General features: G+C 34.6%; 1 protein-coding gene across 22 annotated transcripts in view; it reads right to left on the reverse strand.

Annotated features, from left to right (window-relative positions):
- Window positions 1-16,012, reverse strand: part of LOC131167043 (guanylyl cyclase 1) — a 46,048-nt gene that overhangs the window by 13,068 nt on the left and 16,968 nt on the right. For 18 of the 22 annotated variants that reach the window (XM_058125782.1, XM_058125785.1, XM_058125781.1 and 15 more), the window contains one exon: window positions 12,400-12,472. In XM_058125782.1, the coding sequence (XP_057981765.1) occupies window positions 12,400-12,472 (73 nt within the window). Of the gene's footprint in view, window positions 1-12,399; window positions 12,486-13,624; window positions 13,753-16,012 lie in introns of all 22 variants that reach the window. The other 4 variants (XM_058125795.1, XM_058125797.1, XM_058125796.1 and 1 more) reach the window with 2 other exon arrangements.

Raw genomic sequence — 16,012 nt, forward strand, 5'->3', positions numbered from 1 at the left:
CAAGGAACTAAAATTTTAAATAGTTAAAAAAGTGGAAATCCTAATATGCCTGTACAAAGCATAAGGGAATCACAAACCTGGGGAGAATTGCTATAGAATAATCTCTCTTCTAAGCTTCGTATTTATACTAGAGGCAGGTATCGTTCTAATACTAAGGATCATCCCATAATTTCAGAGCAGAATCAATCATCACTGTTGACTCTATAAGTCCAATCCTGTTTTGATAATGACAAATCACTTGGTATTTGATCTGTGCATTGAGAATGTGAGTTGGAACATTACGTAGCATGCACAGAAGATGATAAAGTCATGGAAGCCACGAGGATTAAAGCATATATATATATATATAACCTGACACAAGCTATGGAACTAAGAAGAGTAGAAGAATGAAGATACAAGCATCTTATGGAAGCATCAAGTTCAAGATCGTCATGGGAATAGGTATTTAGAATTGATGTATGTGCATATTTTATATGATATAGCTAGAAGCTCAAAATATATACAAATGCATCTCATGAAAACCTTCTAAGGTTAAATATGGATTTAGAGAACTTATTTTTAAACCCTGGAAAATGTTTTACAAGAGGTTAAAGCAAGAGAGCTCAAATGATTTTGAAAAACTAAACTGAAAATTCTGAAGTGGGTCTGCCCAGACGACTAAGGATTACCCTCAGAAGTCTCAAGATTCAACTTCATAGGATTGAAGTTTTTCTTCAGAGGTTTGAAAAATTTCCTCAGAAGATTGAAGAATTAGTTCAGTCATCTAAAGATTTAATTACTGAAACACAAAACATAAAGAACACCCTCAGACGTCTGAACCCTCAGTTCAGTCGTCAGACCCTGTGTCCAGACTATAATTTTCAATGCTTTAAGGAACATAAGACGTTTGAACCCGAATCTTCAGTCGTCTAAACCTGCGAGAAGTTTAAAAAACTGATCTTTAGCGAGAGAACACGCGGGATATACACTTGATCAAATTGATCCAACGGTCAGGACTTGTCCTAAGGCCGAGATTACCTATATAATCAACCTCTAAACCCTAGTGCCTCAACTTTTGTAATAAGAATTGGGACCCTTAAACGTATACACATCTCTGAACATTGTTGAACTTATTGCTAAGCTCTTGTCTGCGATTTCAAAACGTTTACATCATATTAAAGCTTGGGCTACGTTGATTTTCAAAAGGGGTTCTAGCAACTATTGTGCAAACAACTTGATATTGAGGTTTGGTGATCAAACTAAGTGTTTGCTTGTTCTCAAAGAGTTTTTCATCTCACAAACTTATCATTGAATATTCATTTTGAGAAGTTGATCTTGAGTTATTATCTTTATATATATATATATATTTTTTTTTTTGTGGAAGATCATTACTTAAGAAAAGCTTTTGTTTAAAACTAAAATCTTGAAGTTTTAAATATATCTCATTCAAAGGGTTGCTATTTGATCAGTGTAAGAAGTATTTGATTGCAAATCCTAAGAACCTCTAAATACATATTATTGAGGGATATTATTTTTGAAACGTAATGTTTAAATCTTTGCTATATTCAAAGCTATTTATTTATTCAAAGATCCAACATTACAGATTATTGATAACAAGAATATAGATCTGCGCATTATCAAAGATTATTTTTGAAAGGATCTTATTTTCTAATCTTACTTAAAGTATTTTGAAATAGAACCTTATTTTTTCTCCAAAGCATTTATTTATAAAATCATATTTAGGAGATATTGTTTTAAAGGATTGATTTGTAAAGAATATCATTCATATAACGATATCATCGTTACATACATACTGAGCTTCAAGTTTTATCATATGAATATGCGTTAGGTTTTCCATTGTACTCACTAGCTTTGTTAGAAGCAATATTCAGTTTTTGCAGATTTGAAATTTTATATTGTAATCACGGTTCAGGTTGTGAACCGGGTGAGGAGGAAGTTGTGCCTCTTGTAAGCAGTTGATTGTAAGGGAAGCTCCGTTCTGGTTAAAGGAACAGGGATTTAGTGAAATCCTTGAGTGGGTTACTAAAGGCGAGGACGTAGGCCGGGTTGGCTAAACCTCGTAAAATCATGTTTGCCTTTTCTCTTCCCTTATCTTTTAATTTTCATTATCAGCTTTTGCATGTTTGTATGTTGATTTATATTATACGCACTTGATAATTAATTAGGTAAAATAGAATTTATTGAGATAATAATTTGAATTAATTTCAAGCCCCTGCAATTAATTTGTTAAATATTGAAATAGGGATTAAGTGGTAAAATAAACTTAAAAGATTTTTAAAATACCCAATTCATCCCCCCCTCTTGGGATTACACCTGAATTAACATTTGGTATTAGAGAGGGTTTACATAGACTTAACTATTCATTTTGTAAAAAGATCACATGACACACATTGATGTAACTCCATTCGGTGAGGGACACACGTCCACAAGACCACCAATTTTCTACGGTGTAAATTACACCTATTGGAAACGTAGGATGAGTATATATCTTTTGAATGCGGATTGAAAAGTATGGAAAATAGTTTCTAAGGGAAACCATGTTCCATGAAAGTAGTTGACAAGGCAAATTTTTATAAGACTGAAGATGAATATACAGAGGAAGACTGGAAATCTGTGCAAATAAATGCTTTTGCAATGAATTTGTTATTCTGTGCACTAGATGTAAATGAATTTAATAGGGTGATGGCCTGTAATACTGCTAAAGAGATTTGGGAAAAATTAAAAGTCACATATGAAGACACTAAGGAAGTAAAAAATAGTAGGATAGACATGCTCACTAGTGAATATGAGGCATTTAAAATGACTGCTGATGAATCTATTCAATCCATGTACACTAGATTCACACACATCACGAATTCTTTAAATGCTCTTGGTAAATCTTACCCTACCTATGAGTTGATAAGGAAAATACTTAAGGGACTACCTCCAGTTTGGGAAACTAAAGCTACTGCAATAACAGAAGGGAGAAATCAGAAGGAGATGTCTGTTGATGAACTAATTGGATTGCTCATCACCTATGAGCTTGCAATAAATGAGAGAAAGGATGAGCAAATTAAAGCAAAGAAAACTACAACACTTAAGGCATTATCTCACTGCTCCAGTGAGGGAAGTGATTCAGAATCAAATGAAAACATGGCACTTATCACTAAGAAATTTGGAGAGTTCATGAGAAAGAACAAGAAATACACCAGAAAATTCAAGGGCTCAAAAACAGAAAAGGGAGAGTCAAGCAGAAGGAAGCAAAAGGACGATCCTCCCATGTGTTATAACTGTAGAGAATTTGGACAAATCAAGCAAGATTGTCCCCAGCTAAAGAAAGTGTCTAAGAAGAAGAAGAAGAAGACTCTAAAGGTAGGTTGGGATACTCACAGTACCAGTAGTTCAGAATCTGAATCCAGTGATGACGAGATTGCGAATCTATGTCTGATGGCTCACGATGACCACGAGGTACAATCTTTTTGTTCTGCTTCATCTTACTATTCAAGTGATTCGGAAAATGAAAATAGCATGTTTTCTTATGATGAATTGCATCAAGAATATCTGTATACCCTTAAAATGCTTGAGAAAATGAATAAGAAAAATTTTGGTTTGAAATTAAAATTGAAAGAATTTTCGAAGTTAGTTGAAAGTCAAAATGAATCTCATGCATCTCTCATGAAAGACAAGGATTTGAAAATTGAAGAGTTAGAAAAGAATTTGAAAAATAAATCTAAGATTATTTGTAAATTTACAGAAGGTCAAAATAATTATGAAAAACTCCTAGGAGCTCAAAGAAATTCCCTAGAGAATGAAGGCCTTGGTTTTAGTGGGAAGGATAATCTAAAACAGAGAGATCTCTACATGAGATATTTTGTAAGAGAGTCAAAATCGTATGTTCCAACTAAAAACTATCATAGAAATATTACATGTTTTAAATGTAAGAGGTTAGGTCACATAAAATTTGACTGTCCTTTCAAAAATAAAGACGTCAAAATTAAGAAAGTCTGGAAAGTCAAAGGAGAATCTAGTACTAACCCCCATGGATCCAAGAAAATCTGAGTACCAAAAGTAGTTATCTAATTATGTCTTGCAAATGTGCTTGAGATTGTCCTTCTCGAAGAACAAGTGGTATATGAATAGCAGATGCTCGTGACATATGACAGGAGATAAAGCTAAATTCGCATCTATCATATCCAAAGATGAAGGATTTGTTACATTTGGGGATAACTCTAAAGGTAAAATCATTGGAGTTGGTAAGGTTGGTAAGAAACCTTCACTTGTCATTGATAACGTGTTATTAGTTGATGGATTGAAACATAACTTATTGAGTATAAGTCAACTATGTGATAAAGGTTATAAAGTCTCATTTGAACATGACAAATGCACTGTAGAGAACAAATCTGAAAACAAAATATTGTTTACTGCTGATCGTCATGAAAAAGTCTACATCACTAGCCTTGACAATCTTGCTTCTCAACATGTTACTTGTTTTTCTGCTATAAATGAGATTAGTTGGATTTGGCATAAGAGACTAGGACACGCAAACATGGACTTAATATATAAACTTGTTAAGGGAGAATTAGTTAAGGGATTGCCTAAGACTAAATTTGTAAAAGATAAAATCTATGATGCATGCCAACTAGGAAAACAAGCAAGAACTAGCTTTAAGAAGAAGAAAGTGATCACCACTACTAGGCCACTTCAAATGCTACACTTAGATTTATTTGGTCCAAACCCAACTCAGAGTTTAGGAGGAAAATCATACACATTCGTCATAGTTGATGATTATTCAAGATATACATGGGTACTATTTTTAGGTCACAAAGATGAAGCATGTGAACAATTCATAAATCTGTGTAAGAAAATTCAAAATGAAAAGGGTTATACTGTCACTAAAATCCGAAGTGATAGGGGTAGAGAATTTAAAAATCAAGGCATGGAAGACTACTGCAATTCATTAGGAATAGCTTATAATTTTTCGGCTCCTAGAACACCACAGCAGAATAGTGTAGTTGTAAGAAAGAATAAGTCTATACAATAAATGGCCAGAACTATGCTTAACGAACATAAACTACCTACGTCCTTTTGGGCTGAGGTAGTAAATACCGCCTGCTATGTTCTAAATAGAGTTTTGATTAGACCATCTCTAAATAAGACTCCTTACGAATTATGAAATGGTCATAGACCAAACATATCATATTTTCATGTCTTTGGCTGTAAATGTTTTGTGCTTAGAGACAATCAACATTTAAGAAAGTTTGATGTGAAATCAGATGAAGGTATCTTTCTAGGGTATGCCTTAGATAGTAAAGCCTGCAGAGCATATAATAAACGAACATTAACCATTATAGAATCCATTCATGTAGTATTCGATGAGTCAAATCCCTTCTCTAAAAGGGCTGATGAAGATAAAATTGAAATAAATAAGGAATTTGAAAAACTGTCTATTGAAAATGATTTAAAAAAAAGAAATGAAATTAAGGAATCATCTGCTGAAACTAATCAAATTGAAAATGAGGTTAATGAACTACCTAGAGAATGGAAGTACATAAAGAGTCATCCCATTGATCAAATAATAGGTGAATCAACCATTACGTGGAGTAGCCACACAATCCTCACTTAGGAATATGATTAGTCATTTTGCTTTTCTGTCTCAAGAAGAACCTAGGAATGTGAGTGAAGCAATTGAGGATGAATCTTGGGTGATGTCCATGCAAGAAGAGTTAAACCAGTTTGAGAGAAATAAAGTATGGACATTAGTTCCTAGACCTGAGGATAAGACAATTATTGGAACAAAATGGACATATAAGAACAAGAAAGATGAACATGGGATAGTTGTTAGAAATAAGGCAAGACTAGTAGCTTAGGGATATAACCAGGAAGAAGGAATAGATTTTGAAGAAACCTTTGCACCTATAACTAGAATGGAAGTCATTCGAATGCTTTTAGCCTATACTGCTTTTAAGGATTTCAAGTTGTATCAAATGGATGTCAAAAGCGCATTTTTAAATTGCTACATAAGTGAAGAAGTTTATGTAGAACAACCCCCAGGTTTTGAAAACCATAAAAATCCGGATCACGTTTATATACTAACAAAAGCATTGTACGGTTTAAAGCAAGCTCCTAAAGCTTGGTATGAAAGACTAAGCGGTTTTCTACTGGACAATGGATTTATCAGAGGGAGGATAGATACAACACTTTTCATAAAGTCTAAGAAAGATGACATGCTCCTAGTTTAAGTATACGTAGATGATATCATATTTGGAGCAACAAATAAATACTTGTGCAATGAGTTTGCAAGCACTATGCAAAATGAATTTGAGACGAGCATGATGGGTGAACTAAATTTCTTCCTAAGACTTCAGATCAAACAAACAAAACATGGAATTTTTATAAATCAATCGAAGTACATTAGAGATCTGCTCAAAAAGTTTAATATGGAAGATTGAAAAATACTAGGGACACCTATGAGCTCTTCCTTGAAATTAGACAAAGATAAACAAGGTATATCAGTAGATGTCAAGCTTTATCGTGGAATGATCGATAGCTTACTATATCTAACTGCCAACAGACCTGACATAATGTTCAACGTATGTTTGTTCACAAGATTTCATGCTACACCAAAATAGTCACATTTGTTAGCTGTCAAACGAATACTTAGATACCTGATAGGAACTATTGAACTGGGGTTATGGTATCCTAAGTATACATCCTTTGAGATTATCAGCTATTCAGATGCTGATTTTGCTACATAGAAAGAGCACGAGTGACACATGTCATTTCTTAGGACATTCTTTAGTCTCTTGGTTTTCTAAGAAGTAGAATTCAGTTGCTCTTTCCACAGTTGAGGCAGAATACATAGCGGCAGGAAGTTGTTGTGCTCAAACGTTACACATGAAGCAACAACTTATGGATTTTGGATTAAACTAGTGCAATTAAACATCTCAAAGAACCCTATATCACATTTACGACCTAAACACATAGAAATTAGACATCATTTTCTTCGTGATTATGTGCAAAAAGGAGATGTGACACTTGAGTTTGTATGCACAGATGAACAATGGGCAGACATATTCACGAACCCACTTGTGGAGGATAGGTTTATCCAAATTAGACGTGAATTAGGCCTGATGCATAGTCAAGAAGTTGCTTAGAATTATATTAGATTACATACTTTAGGGGGACCAACATCAATTAATATTCACAATTTGTTAGAAATTTCAAATTTGGCTCATTTGTTCACATTTGTTATTAAATTCATAGCAAAATGATTGCATGTTAAATGACATATGTTGATCCTCACATAACCCTTTGAACTTTAGTGACTGTTTTGATTATTCATATCTATGTAATTTAACACACTGTGTATGTTCACATTGAAATTTAATTCAATAACACAGTTTTACGTTAGCAAGGGAGAGAAGTACATTGAATAACACAGGGAGACATATTTCACAATACAATTTTGAAATATAAAGTTTACATATTTTTTTTTAAAAAGATGAGATATAATTATATCAGAACATTTTTGTTATATACCTTTTTGTTGATGTCAAAAGCCGGAGAAGAATATAAGGTTATGGCAAAAATAGTTAGCAAAATTAAAAAATTAGCTTGCAAAAGTTTTTTTTTTTTACATTGTGCTGAATTTTATATTGTGCATTATTTGAGGGAGAGCCTTGTTAGGCATAACCCATTTTATATTTTTGCTCATGTATTTGTCATCATAAAAAGGAAGAGATTATTGACTCTATGAGTACAATCCTATTTTGATAATGACAAATCACTTAGTATTTGATCTGTGCATTGAGAATGTGAGCAGAAACATTACTTAGCATGCACGAAAGATGATGAAGTCATGAAACTAAGAAGAGTAGAAGAATGAAGATGCAAGCATCTTATGCAAGCATCAAGTTCAAGATCGTCATGGAAATGGGTATTTAGAATTAATGTATGTGCATATTTTATATGATATAGCTAGAAGCTCAAAATATATATACATGCATCTCATGAAAACCTTCTAGGGTTAAATATGGATTTAGAGAACTAATTTTTAAACCCTAGAAAATGTTTTATAAGAGGTTAAAGCAAGAGAGCTCAAATGATTTTGAAAACTAAACTAAAAATTCTAAAGTGGGTCTGCCCAAACGACTGAGGATTACCCTCAGAAGTCTGAAGATTCAACTTCAGACGACTGAAGTTTTTCTTCAGAGGTCTAAAGAATTTCCTCAGAAGACTGAAGAATTAGTTCACTCATTTGAAGATTTAATTACTGAAACACAGAACAGGCAGAACACTCTCAGACGTTTGAACCTTCAGTTCAGTCGTCTAAACTAGGGACTTCAGAAGACTGAACCCTTAGTTCAGTCGTCTGACCCTATGTCCATACTATAATTTTCAGTGCTTTAAGGAACATCAAACGTCTGAACCCGAATTTTCAGTCGTCTAAACCTGCTGGAAGTTTAAAAAACTGATCTTTAGCGAGAGAACATGCGGGTTATGCACTTGATCAAATTGATCCAATGGTCAAGACTTATCCTAAGGCCGAGATTACCTATATAATCAACCTCTAAACCCTAGTGCCTTAACTTTTGTAATAGAATTAGGAGCCTTGAACGTATACACATCTCTGAACATTGTTGAACTTATTGCTAAGCTCTTGTTTGCGATTTCAAAGCGTTTACATCATATTAATGCTTGGGCTACGTTGATTTTCAAAAGGGGTTCTAGCAACTATTGTGCAAACAACTTTGGTATTGAGGTTTGGTAATCAAACTAAGTGTTTGCTTGTTCTCAAAGAGTTTTTCATCTCACAAACTTATCATTGAATATTCATTTTGAGAAGTTGATCTTGAGTTATTATCTATATATATATATATATGTGTGTGTGTGTGTGTGTGTGGAAGATCACTACTTGAGAAAAACTTTTGTTTAAAACTAAAATCTTGAAGAAAGTTTTAAAAATATCTTCATTCAAAGGGTTTCTATTTGATTAGTGTAAGAAGTATTTGATTACAAATCCTAAGAACCTCTAAATACATATTATTAAGGGATATTATTTTTCAAACGTAGTGTTTAATTCTTTGCTATATTCAAAGCTATTTATTTATTCAAAGATCCAACGTTACAGATTATTGATAGCAAGAATATAGATCTACGCATTATCAAAGATTATTTTTGAAAAAATCTTGTTTTCTAATCTTGCTTAAAGTATTCTGAAATCAAACCTTATTTTTTCTCCAAAGCATTTATTTATAAAATCATATTTGGGAGATAATGATTTAAAGAATTGATTTGTAAAGCATATCATTCATATAACGATATCATTGTTACATACATACTGAGCTTCAAGTTTTATCATATGAATATGTGTTAGGTTTTCCATTGTACTTATTAGCTTTGTTAGAAGCAATATTGAGTTTTTGCAGATTTGAAATTTTATATTGTAATCACGGTTCAGGTTGTGAACCGGGTGAAGAGGAAGTTGTACCTCTTGTAAGTAGCGGATTGTAAAGGAAGCTCTGTCCCAGTTAAAGGAGCAGGGATTTAGTGGAATCCTTGAACAAGTTGCTCAAGGCGAGGACGTAGGCCGGGTTGGCTGAATCTTGTAAAATCGTGTTTGCCTTCTCTCTTCCCTTATCTTTTTAATTTCTGCTTGCATTTCATTATCAACTTTTGCATGTTTGTATGTTGATTTATATTATACGCACTTGATAATTAATTGGGTAAAATAGAATTTATTGAGATAATAATTTGAATTAATTTCAAGCCCCTGCAATTAATTTGTTAAATATTGAAATAGGGATTAAGTGGTAAAATAAACTTAAAGATTTTTAATACCCAATTCAACCCCCCCCCCCCTTTTGGGATTACACCTAAATTGACAATCACCTCCAAAAACTAGTCATTTAAAAATCCCAGGTAATCCTTCTACTACACTTCCAGTTGATCAATCTACTGACCTTGATGTACCTATAGCCATTAGGAAAGGAGTTCGAACTTGTACCACACACCCCATTGTCAAATATTTATCATACCATAGACTCTCTCATAATCATAAGGCATTTACATCCAATATTTCTCACCTATTTGTTCCAAGGACCATTCAGGAAGCTATGGATCATCCGGATTGGAAGTTAGCAGTTCTTGAAGATCTTGAATGCACTTTGAAACAACAGTACTTGGGAAATTGTTGATTTACCAAAGGAAAAGAAAATTGTAGGTTGCAAGTGGGTGTTTACAGCTAAATGCAAGGTTGATGGCAATATAGAGAGATATAAGGCAAGACTCGTTGCAAAAAGGTTTACACAAACATAAAGAATTGACTATCAAGAAACTTTTGCTCCAGTGGCCAAGAAAAACTCAATCCGAGTGTTACTCTCCTTAGCTGTACATTCTAACCGGCCCTTACACTAGTTGGATGTAAAGAATGCTTTTTTAAATGGAGATCTAGAGGATGAAGTGTTTATGGAATTACCACCAGGTTTTGAAGGTAATGTTGGTAGATACAAGGTGTGTAAATTGAAAAAATCATTGTATGGGCTCAAGCAATCTCCAAGAGCTTGGTTTGAACGCTTTGGGAAGGCTGTAAAGGGTCGTGGTTACAGCCAAGGTCAAGCTGATCACACCATGTTCTATAAGCACTCAAGTGAAGGGAAGGTTGCTATTCTAATTGTCTATGTTGACGATATTATTTTGACAAGTAATGACAATAAGGAACTCGAGAAATTAAAAACAAATGCTTGCTAATGAATTTGAGATTAAAGACTTGGGTGACTTGAAGTATTTTCTAGGTATGGAATTTGCAAGGTCAAGAAAAGGTATTTTTGTTTCACAAAGAAAATATGTGCTTGACTTGCTTGGAGTAACAAGTTTACACCTGCCAAGCCTGAAGATGTAACCAATAGAGACCAGTACCAAAGATTGGTTGGAAGGCTACTTTATCTATCACATACATGTCCTGACTTAGCCTTTGCTATCAATATGGTAAGCAAATTCATGCACTCACCAGGGCCTGACCACTTTGATGCAGTTTATAGAATCCTAAGATATTTAAAGGGAACTCCAGGAAAAGGTCTATTGTTTGAAGACCATAGACATCTACAAGTTGAGGTATACACTGATGTAGATTGGACTGGGAGTATAACCGATAGAAGATCAACTTCTGGTTATTGTGCCTTGGTTGGTGGAAATTTCATTACATGGCGAAGCAAAAAACAAAATGTGGTAGCTAGGAGTAGCGCAGAGGCAGAATTCAGAGCAGTTGCTCATGGAATTCGTTAAGTGTTGTGGGTTAAAAAATTATTGGAAGAATTGAAAGTCACTAATCCACTGCCTATGAGACTGTATTGCGATAACAAATCTGCCATAGCCATTGCTCACAATCCAGTGCTTTATGATAGAACAAAACATGTTGAGGTCGACAAGCATTTTATAAAGGAGAGCTGGACAATGGACTGATTTGTTTACCCTATATCTCTACTATTGAACAAGTAGCAGATATACTTGCAAAAGGACTACCAAATAAGCAATTTGAAAATTTGATCGGCAAGCTGGCTATGGAAAACATCTTCAAACCAGCTTGAGGGGGAGTATTGGAAAGTTTCCAAATTTATCCAGTCAACTCTCCTTGATTATAGGAGAAATTTATGTAATTATGTAAATATTCTTAGGAGATATTCTTAGGAGATATTCTAGGAGATTTGTTAGCAATTGTCATTCTTTCATTTTGTTATTCTTTCCTTTTAGATTTTCCTTGTAGTCTATAAGACATACAGATTGTACCTTAATTTAAAATAATAAGAAATACTATTTCAATTCTTCTCCACTTCTAGAGAGCCACATTCTACTTTCTCACTAAAAACTACCTTCCAATGGTTTTCATAAAATCCACTGGGTAAATGTTTCCAAAGATAAATATTCCATTTATTTCACCAGCTCAAGCCTATCATTGGATTTTTCACTTCCTAGGTTTAGCTTGCCCAGTTGGCCACCTTGTGGCTCCCCAAAAGAAAGTCTAAAAGTTAGCATTTTGAAATATTAAAAATCTTTTTACTAAACGCAGTGCATTGAACTTTACTTTTTAAAAGCAGTGCATCCAAAGAAAAGGGAACAAATTCACCTTTAACAAAGGAGATAACACTTTAAGCTTATCGGTCTAATAATGAATTTTCATAATAGAAAACCGTGTTTAGTTTACTCAATACCTTAAGCCCATAAAATGTTGGGAAAAATGTTCATAAAATTACAATGTATTATCAGTGTCCTGAATGGCCTAATTATGATTTGTAGTGCATTAGAGAAACTGAAATCGATAACATTAGGGTTGATGATCCTTTTCTGAGAAGTTCTCTTCTTTTTGTGATGATATGACTACAGTGAACAATCTATTCTTGAGGGAAGATGAAACAAAGATAATACCTAGAGCTGGCTGGGTCTCTAATCTCGAACTCATCTGTATGAGCATCATAGCCACATATCACAACATAATGACCTGCAAAAGACATCTGTGCAGTCATAATCAAATACACTGAGCATGTATAAACAAAAATGGGATATCATTAATATTCTTAGAGACAAAAAAGTACATAAATGGAAAATGGATACACTTAGGGGTGAGCAAAATTCGGTGAAAACCGAATTAACCGAATTAACCGGCCGAAATTGGTCGGTTCGGTTCGGGTAAAAATCCCGGTTCGGTCGGTTCGGTTATAATTCCAAAAAATTTCGGTTAATCGGTTTCGGTTCGGTTAAGGGTAAAAAAATTTCGGTTAACCGAATTAACCGAATTACTAATTAATTAGATTTTAAATATAATTTATGAATATAAATTTTGCTTATGCAAGTGCATGAAGGAGTTTAATTAACATATTTCGATTCTTTGTTTTACGGTAAAATATTATTTTCATTAATAAAATTAATAAATAAGGTATTTAATTAAGTTAGATTTGGTTTTAAAAAAAATTTATCATTGTATTATATTTCTAACAATTAATTTTAAATGATTTCGGTTAAAATCGGTTAACCGAATTACCCGAATGGGCAATTCGGTCGGGGTCAGTTCGGTTTCCATCATCAATTCGGTCGGTTCGGTTAATGGTTTTATTTAACCGAATTTTTCGGTTAATTCGGTTAATTACCCGAATTTAACCGAACCGACCGTTTGCTCACCCCTAGATACACTTTGCAAGAGCAGTAATGAAACCTCTGAAGAAAAAAAAAATGCTGATGCAGTTTACATCTAAAAGAACACAGTGACAATTAAATGAAGTGTTCCAAATTACAAGGGAATCCCCTAGAGACATCCTGATGGTTGAAGATTGGGGCTTTCATGTCAGAAGGCACAAGTTCAAATCTTGGGAGGGGGGAGTATGGGATGGGAGTGGGTTACCTCCATTTGTGCATCTCACCTCCAACTGACCCCCCAAAAAACCAGAACTCTGTGAAACCAAGTGAATATTTTTGGTCATGTTTGCATAGGAATTTGAGAGGCAGACTAATGAATAGCTGTTTTAAATTTTATGTTGGCAGTATGCCTTAGTCACCTGGGTCCCCATGAACTATGATACAATTAGGTTTTTCTATATTCTACATTCCATCCTAAGTAAACAGTTCAAAAAACATACTGCAATCCAACAACGCGTACCAACCAATCGACCCATATGAATGGTTCAATCGTACTAAGATCTGAAATGGAGCACTGACTATGCCTACCCTCCTAAGAACGGCGTAATAATTAAATGGTGTACTCTGTTTCTGAACCTGTATCTTGACCTGAAACGCAGCGCAACCCAGGTAACTATGGTAAAGCTCTCAAGCAGCAGGCATAAGTTAAATAAATAAATAAATAACCCCTAAGACAGACCAAAATGCCTATGAAACTTGATGGCTGCAGCCCCTCTATTGAAAGTTTCAAAAATTTTGCACAAATTTCAATGCACAATCTCCAAGATTACACAAACATCAAAAAGTAATTTCAGACTGAGGTCATAGAACCCCATACTAGCCAGAAAGCTTTGACAAAAAACATGAGTATGCAAGTTATAGCTAAAAGGAAACATGCCAAAAAAAAACCTTATTCTCTCAGCTTTTTCCATAACTCTCCATCTTTTTTACCTTTCACCACTTTTTTGTTGGCATTGACTTAAACAAACTTCAATTTCACTCCTTAAGGTTTAGGTATCCATTGTTAGTCTCATTTCCACATAGAGAAAATCTGGAAGTGGGAAAATTCATTGAATTCAATAACCCTCTCTATCCCCCCAACACATCCAAACCCCCCCCCCCCCTCAAACAAAAAAAAAATTAGAATTGTGAAGCTACTGAGAGAGATAATATGATTGGATTTTCACTCACGGACTTTGATCTCAGGTTTTGTGTTGATACCACAGCCCTCAGTATGATTGTCGTAAGGCAATGGCCCAGCCACCTTGAGGAAATGGCTATCGCCCTATTCCTCCTGCAATTGGTCCCTAAGGAAGGGCTCACTCCCTATGCCGATTTTGGTATTGATTCCTATTGTAAGGGAACCAATACCACAAAATGGTCATTCCAGAAGGGTTGCGACAAACTGCCCCCTTCTATTTACTTTTGTTATCAATCAGGAGAAAAATAGAACGGTCATCACATTTAATAAGCATATTTCCACCTATTATCTTCATAGTGATTTGAGTTCTTGGTGATTATCCTAACCTAAGTCATCCGCTTGGCAATTTTGGTTTATGGAGTTCAAAGTTCTCAATGCAATTGCTCTGCCTCCATAACCGGTACAAAAGACAAAATGTCAATTCTAGGTCTTAAACTTGAATAACCTGAAAAATTCTCTGTTCTGTTTCTTTTATTGTTCTTTTGCCTAGGCATCTTTGCAACTCCAAGGCAGATTCAGCAATTTGAACAGCCAAAATTCCCATTTATCTTGTTTCATAAGTGATGCATGATCCCTGTCTGCTTCTCTGTGCCATACCACTGCCTCTGTCTAACTAAAGCCATCGCCACCTTCCAAATCCCAAACACCAAGTAATTCCAGGAATACAGGATCAAAGAACAAATGGCGACAATCACCTTAGGGATTTCATGCAGCATGTGAAATCTCAGGTAACTCAATGGCATCATTTACCATCCAATCAGTCACGAAATGCACTCCCATACAGAATTTTGCACGTGCTGCTTCCTCATGGGAATTCATTAATGAATATTAAGTGGTCCTTTGAATTGCAATTTCAACCTTATAATCTGAATGAACAGAAATTTTGACCTTAGAATCTGAGGGTGTTTCATTCCCTTCGAAAAATTACTCACATCTTTACAACCAACACTTCAAATCTTCTCCCAAAAATATTGGAAATTCAACTCATGAAGATAGAGAAAGTACCTGAGAATTGACTGTTGATGAATTAGCTCCAGCATTTGAAGTTGCCAATTGAGTTTGATTTGCAAGTTGAGTATTCTCCAAATTAATCACGGTCACGAAATTGCGCAATTCCACCAGCATTTCATTACTTGACATATCTTTCCAGTTTTTAAGAAATCTCACAAATGAGATTCCTAATAATCCCCACCAATCATTTCAGATCCAGCAACCTAGTCCCTTCAGCCATCAGTATCCCAGAAAAGGGCTTTGATACCCACTGATGCAATCTCTTTAGGACGGGGTTAGCAATGCGAGTTCCAAGAAGCTTAGAAGAAGAAAAGAGGCAGCTTTGAAGGAACACAACTAGAAGTTATAAAGAAGAAAGGAAGAGGGAAGATAGAGAGAAACAAAAGAGATGGACTAGAAGAATAAGATCATCCATGCTTCCTTCTTTGTTCTTGGTGCTTCTATATGAATAACATCATAGAGCAAAGCAGCTACCGCTGAAAACTACAAGACAACAAATTGTGAACTATGTAAGAACTGTCAACCAATTCCAGCAATTTGTAGCTGCCCAACTAACTTCCCAAACTATTCTAAGATACATCACATTGTAGAAGTCTCAGAAACATGGGAATGATCCATGGATTCCAAGAAATTTTAGGTACATCCATATTGCTCACA

Source organism: Malania oleifera, chromosome 10 (assembly GCF_029873635.1).
Source record: "Malania oleifera isolate guangnan ecotype guangnan chromosome 10, ASM2987363v1, whole genome shotgun sequence".
NCBI classification, from domain to species: Eukaryota; Viridiplantae; Streptophyta; class Magnoliopsida; order Santalales; family Ximeniaceae; genus Malania; species Malania oleifera.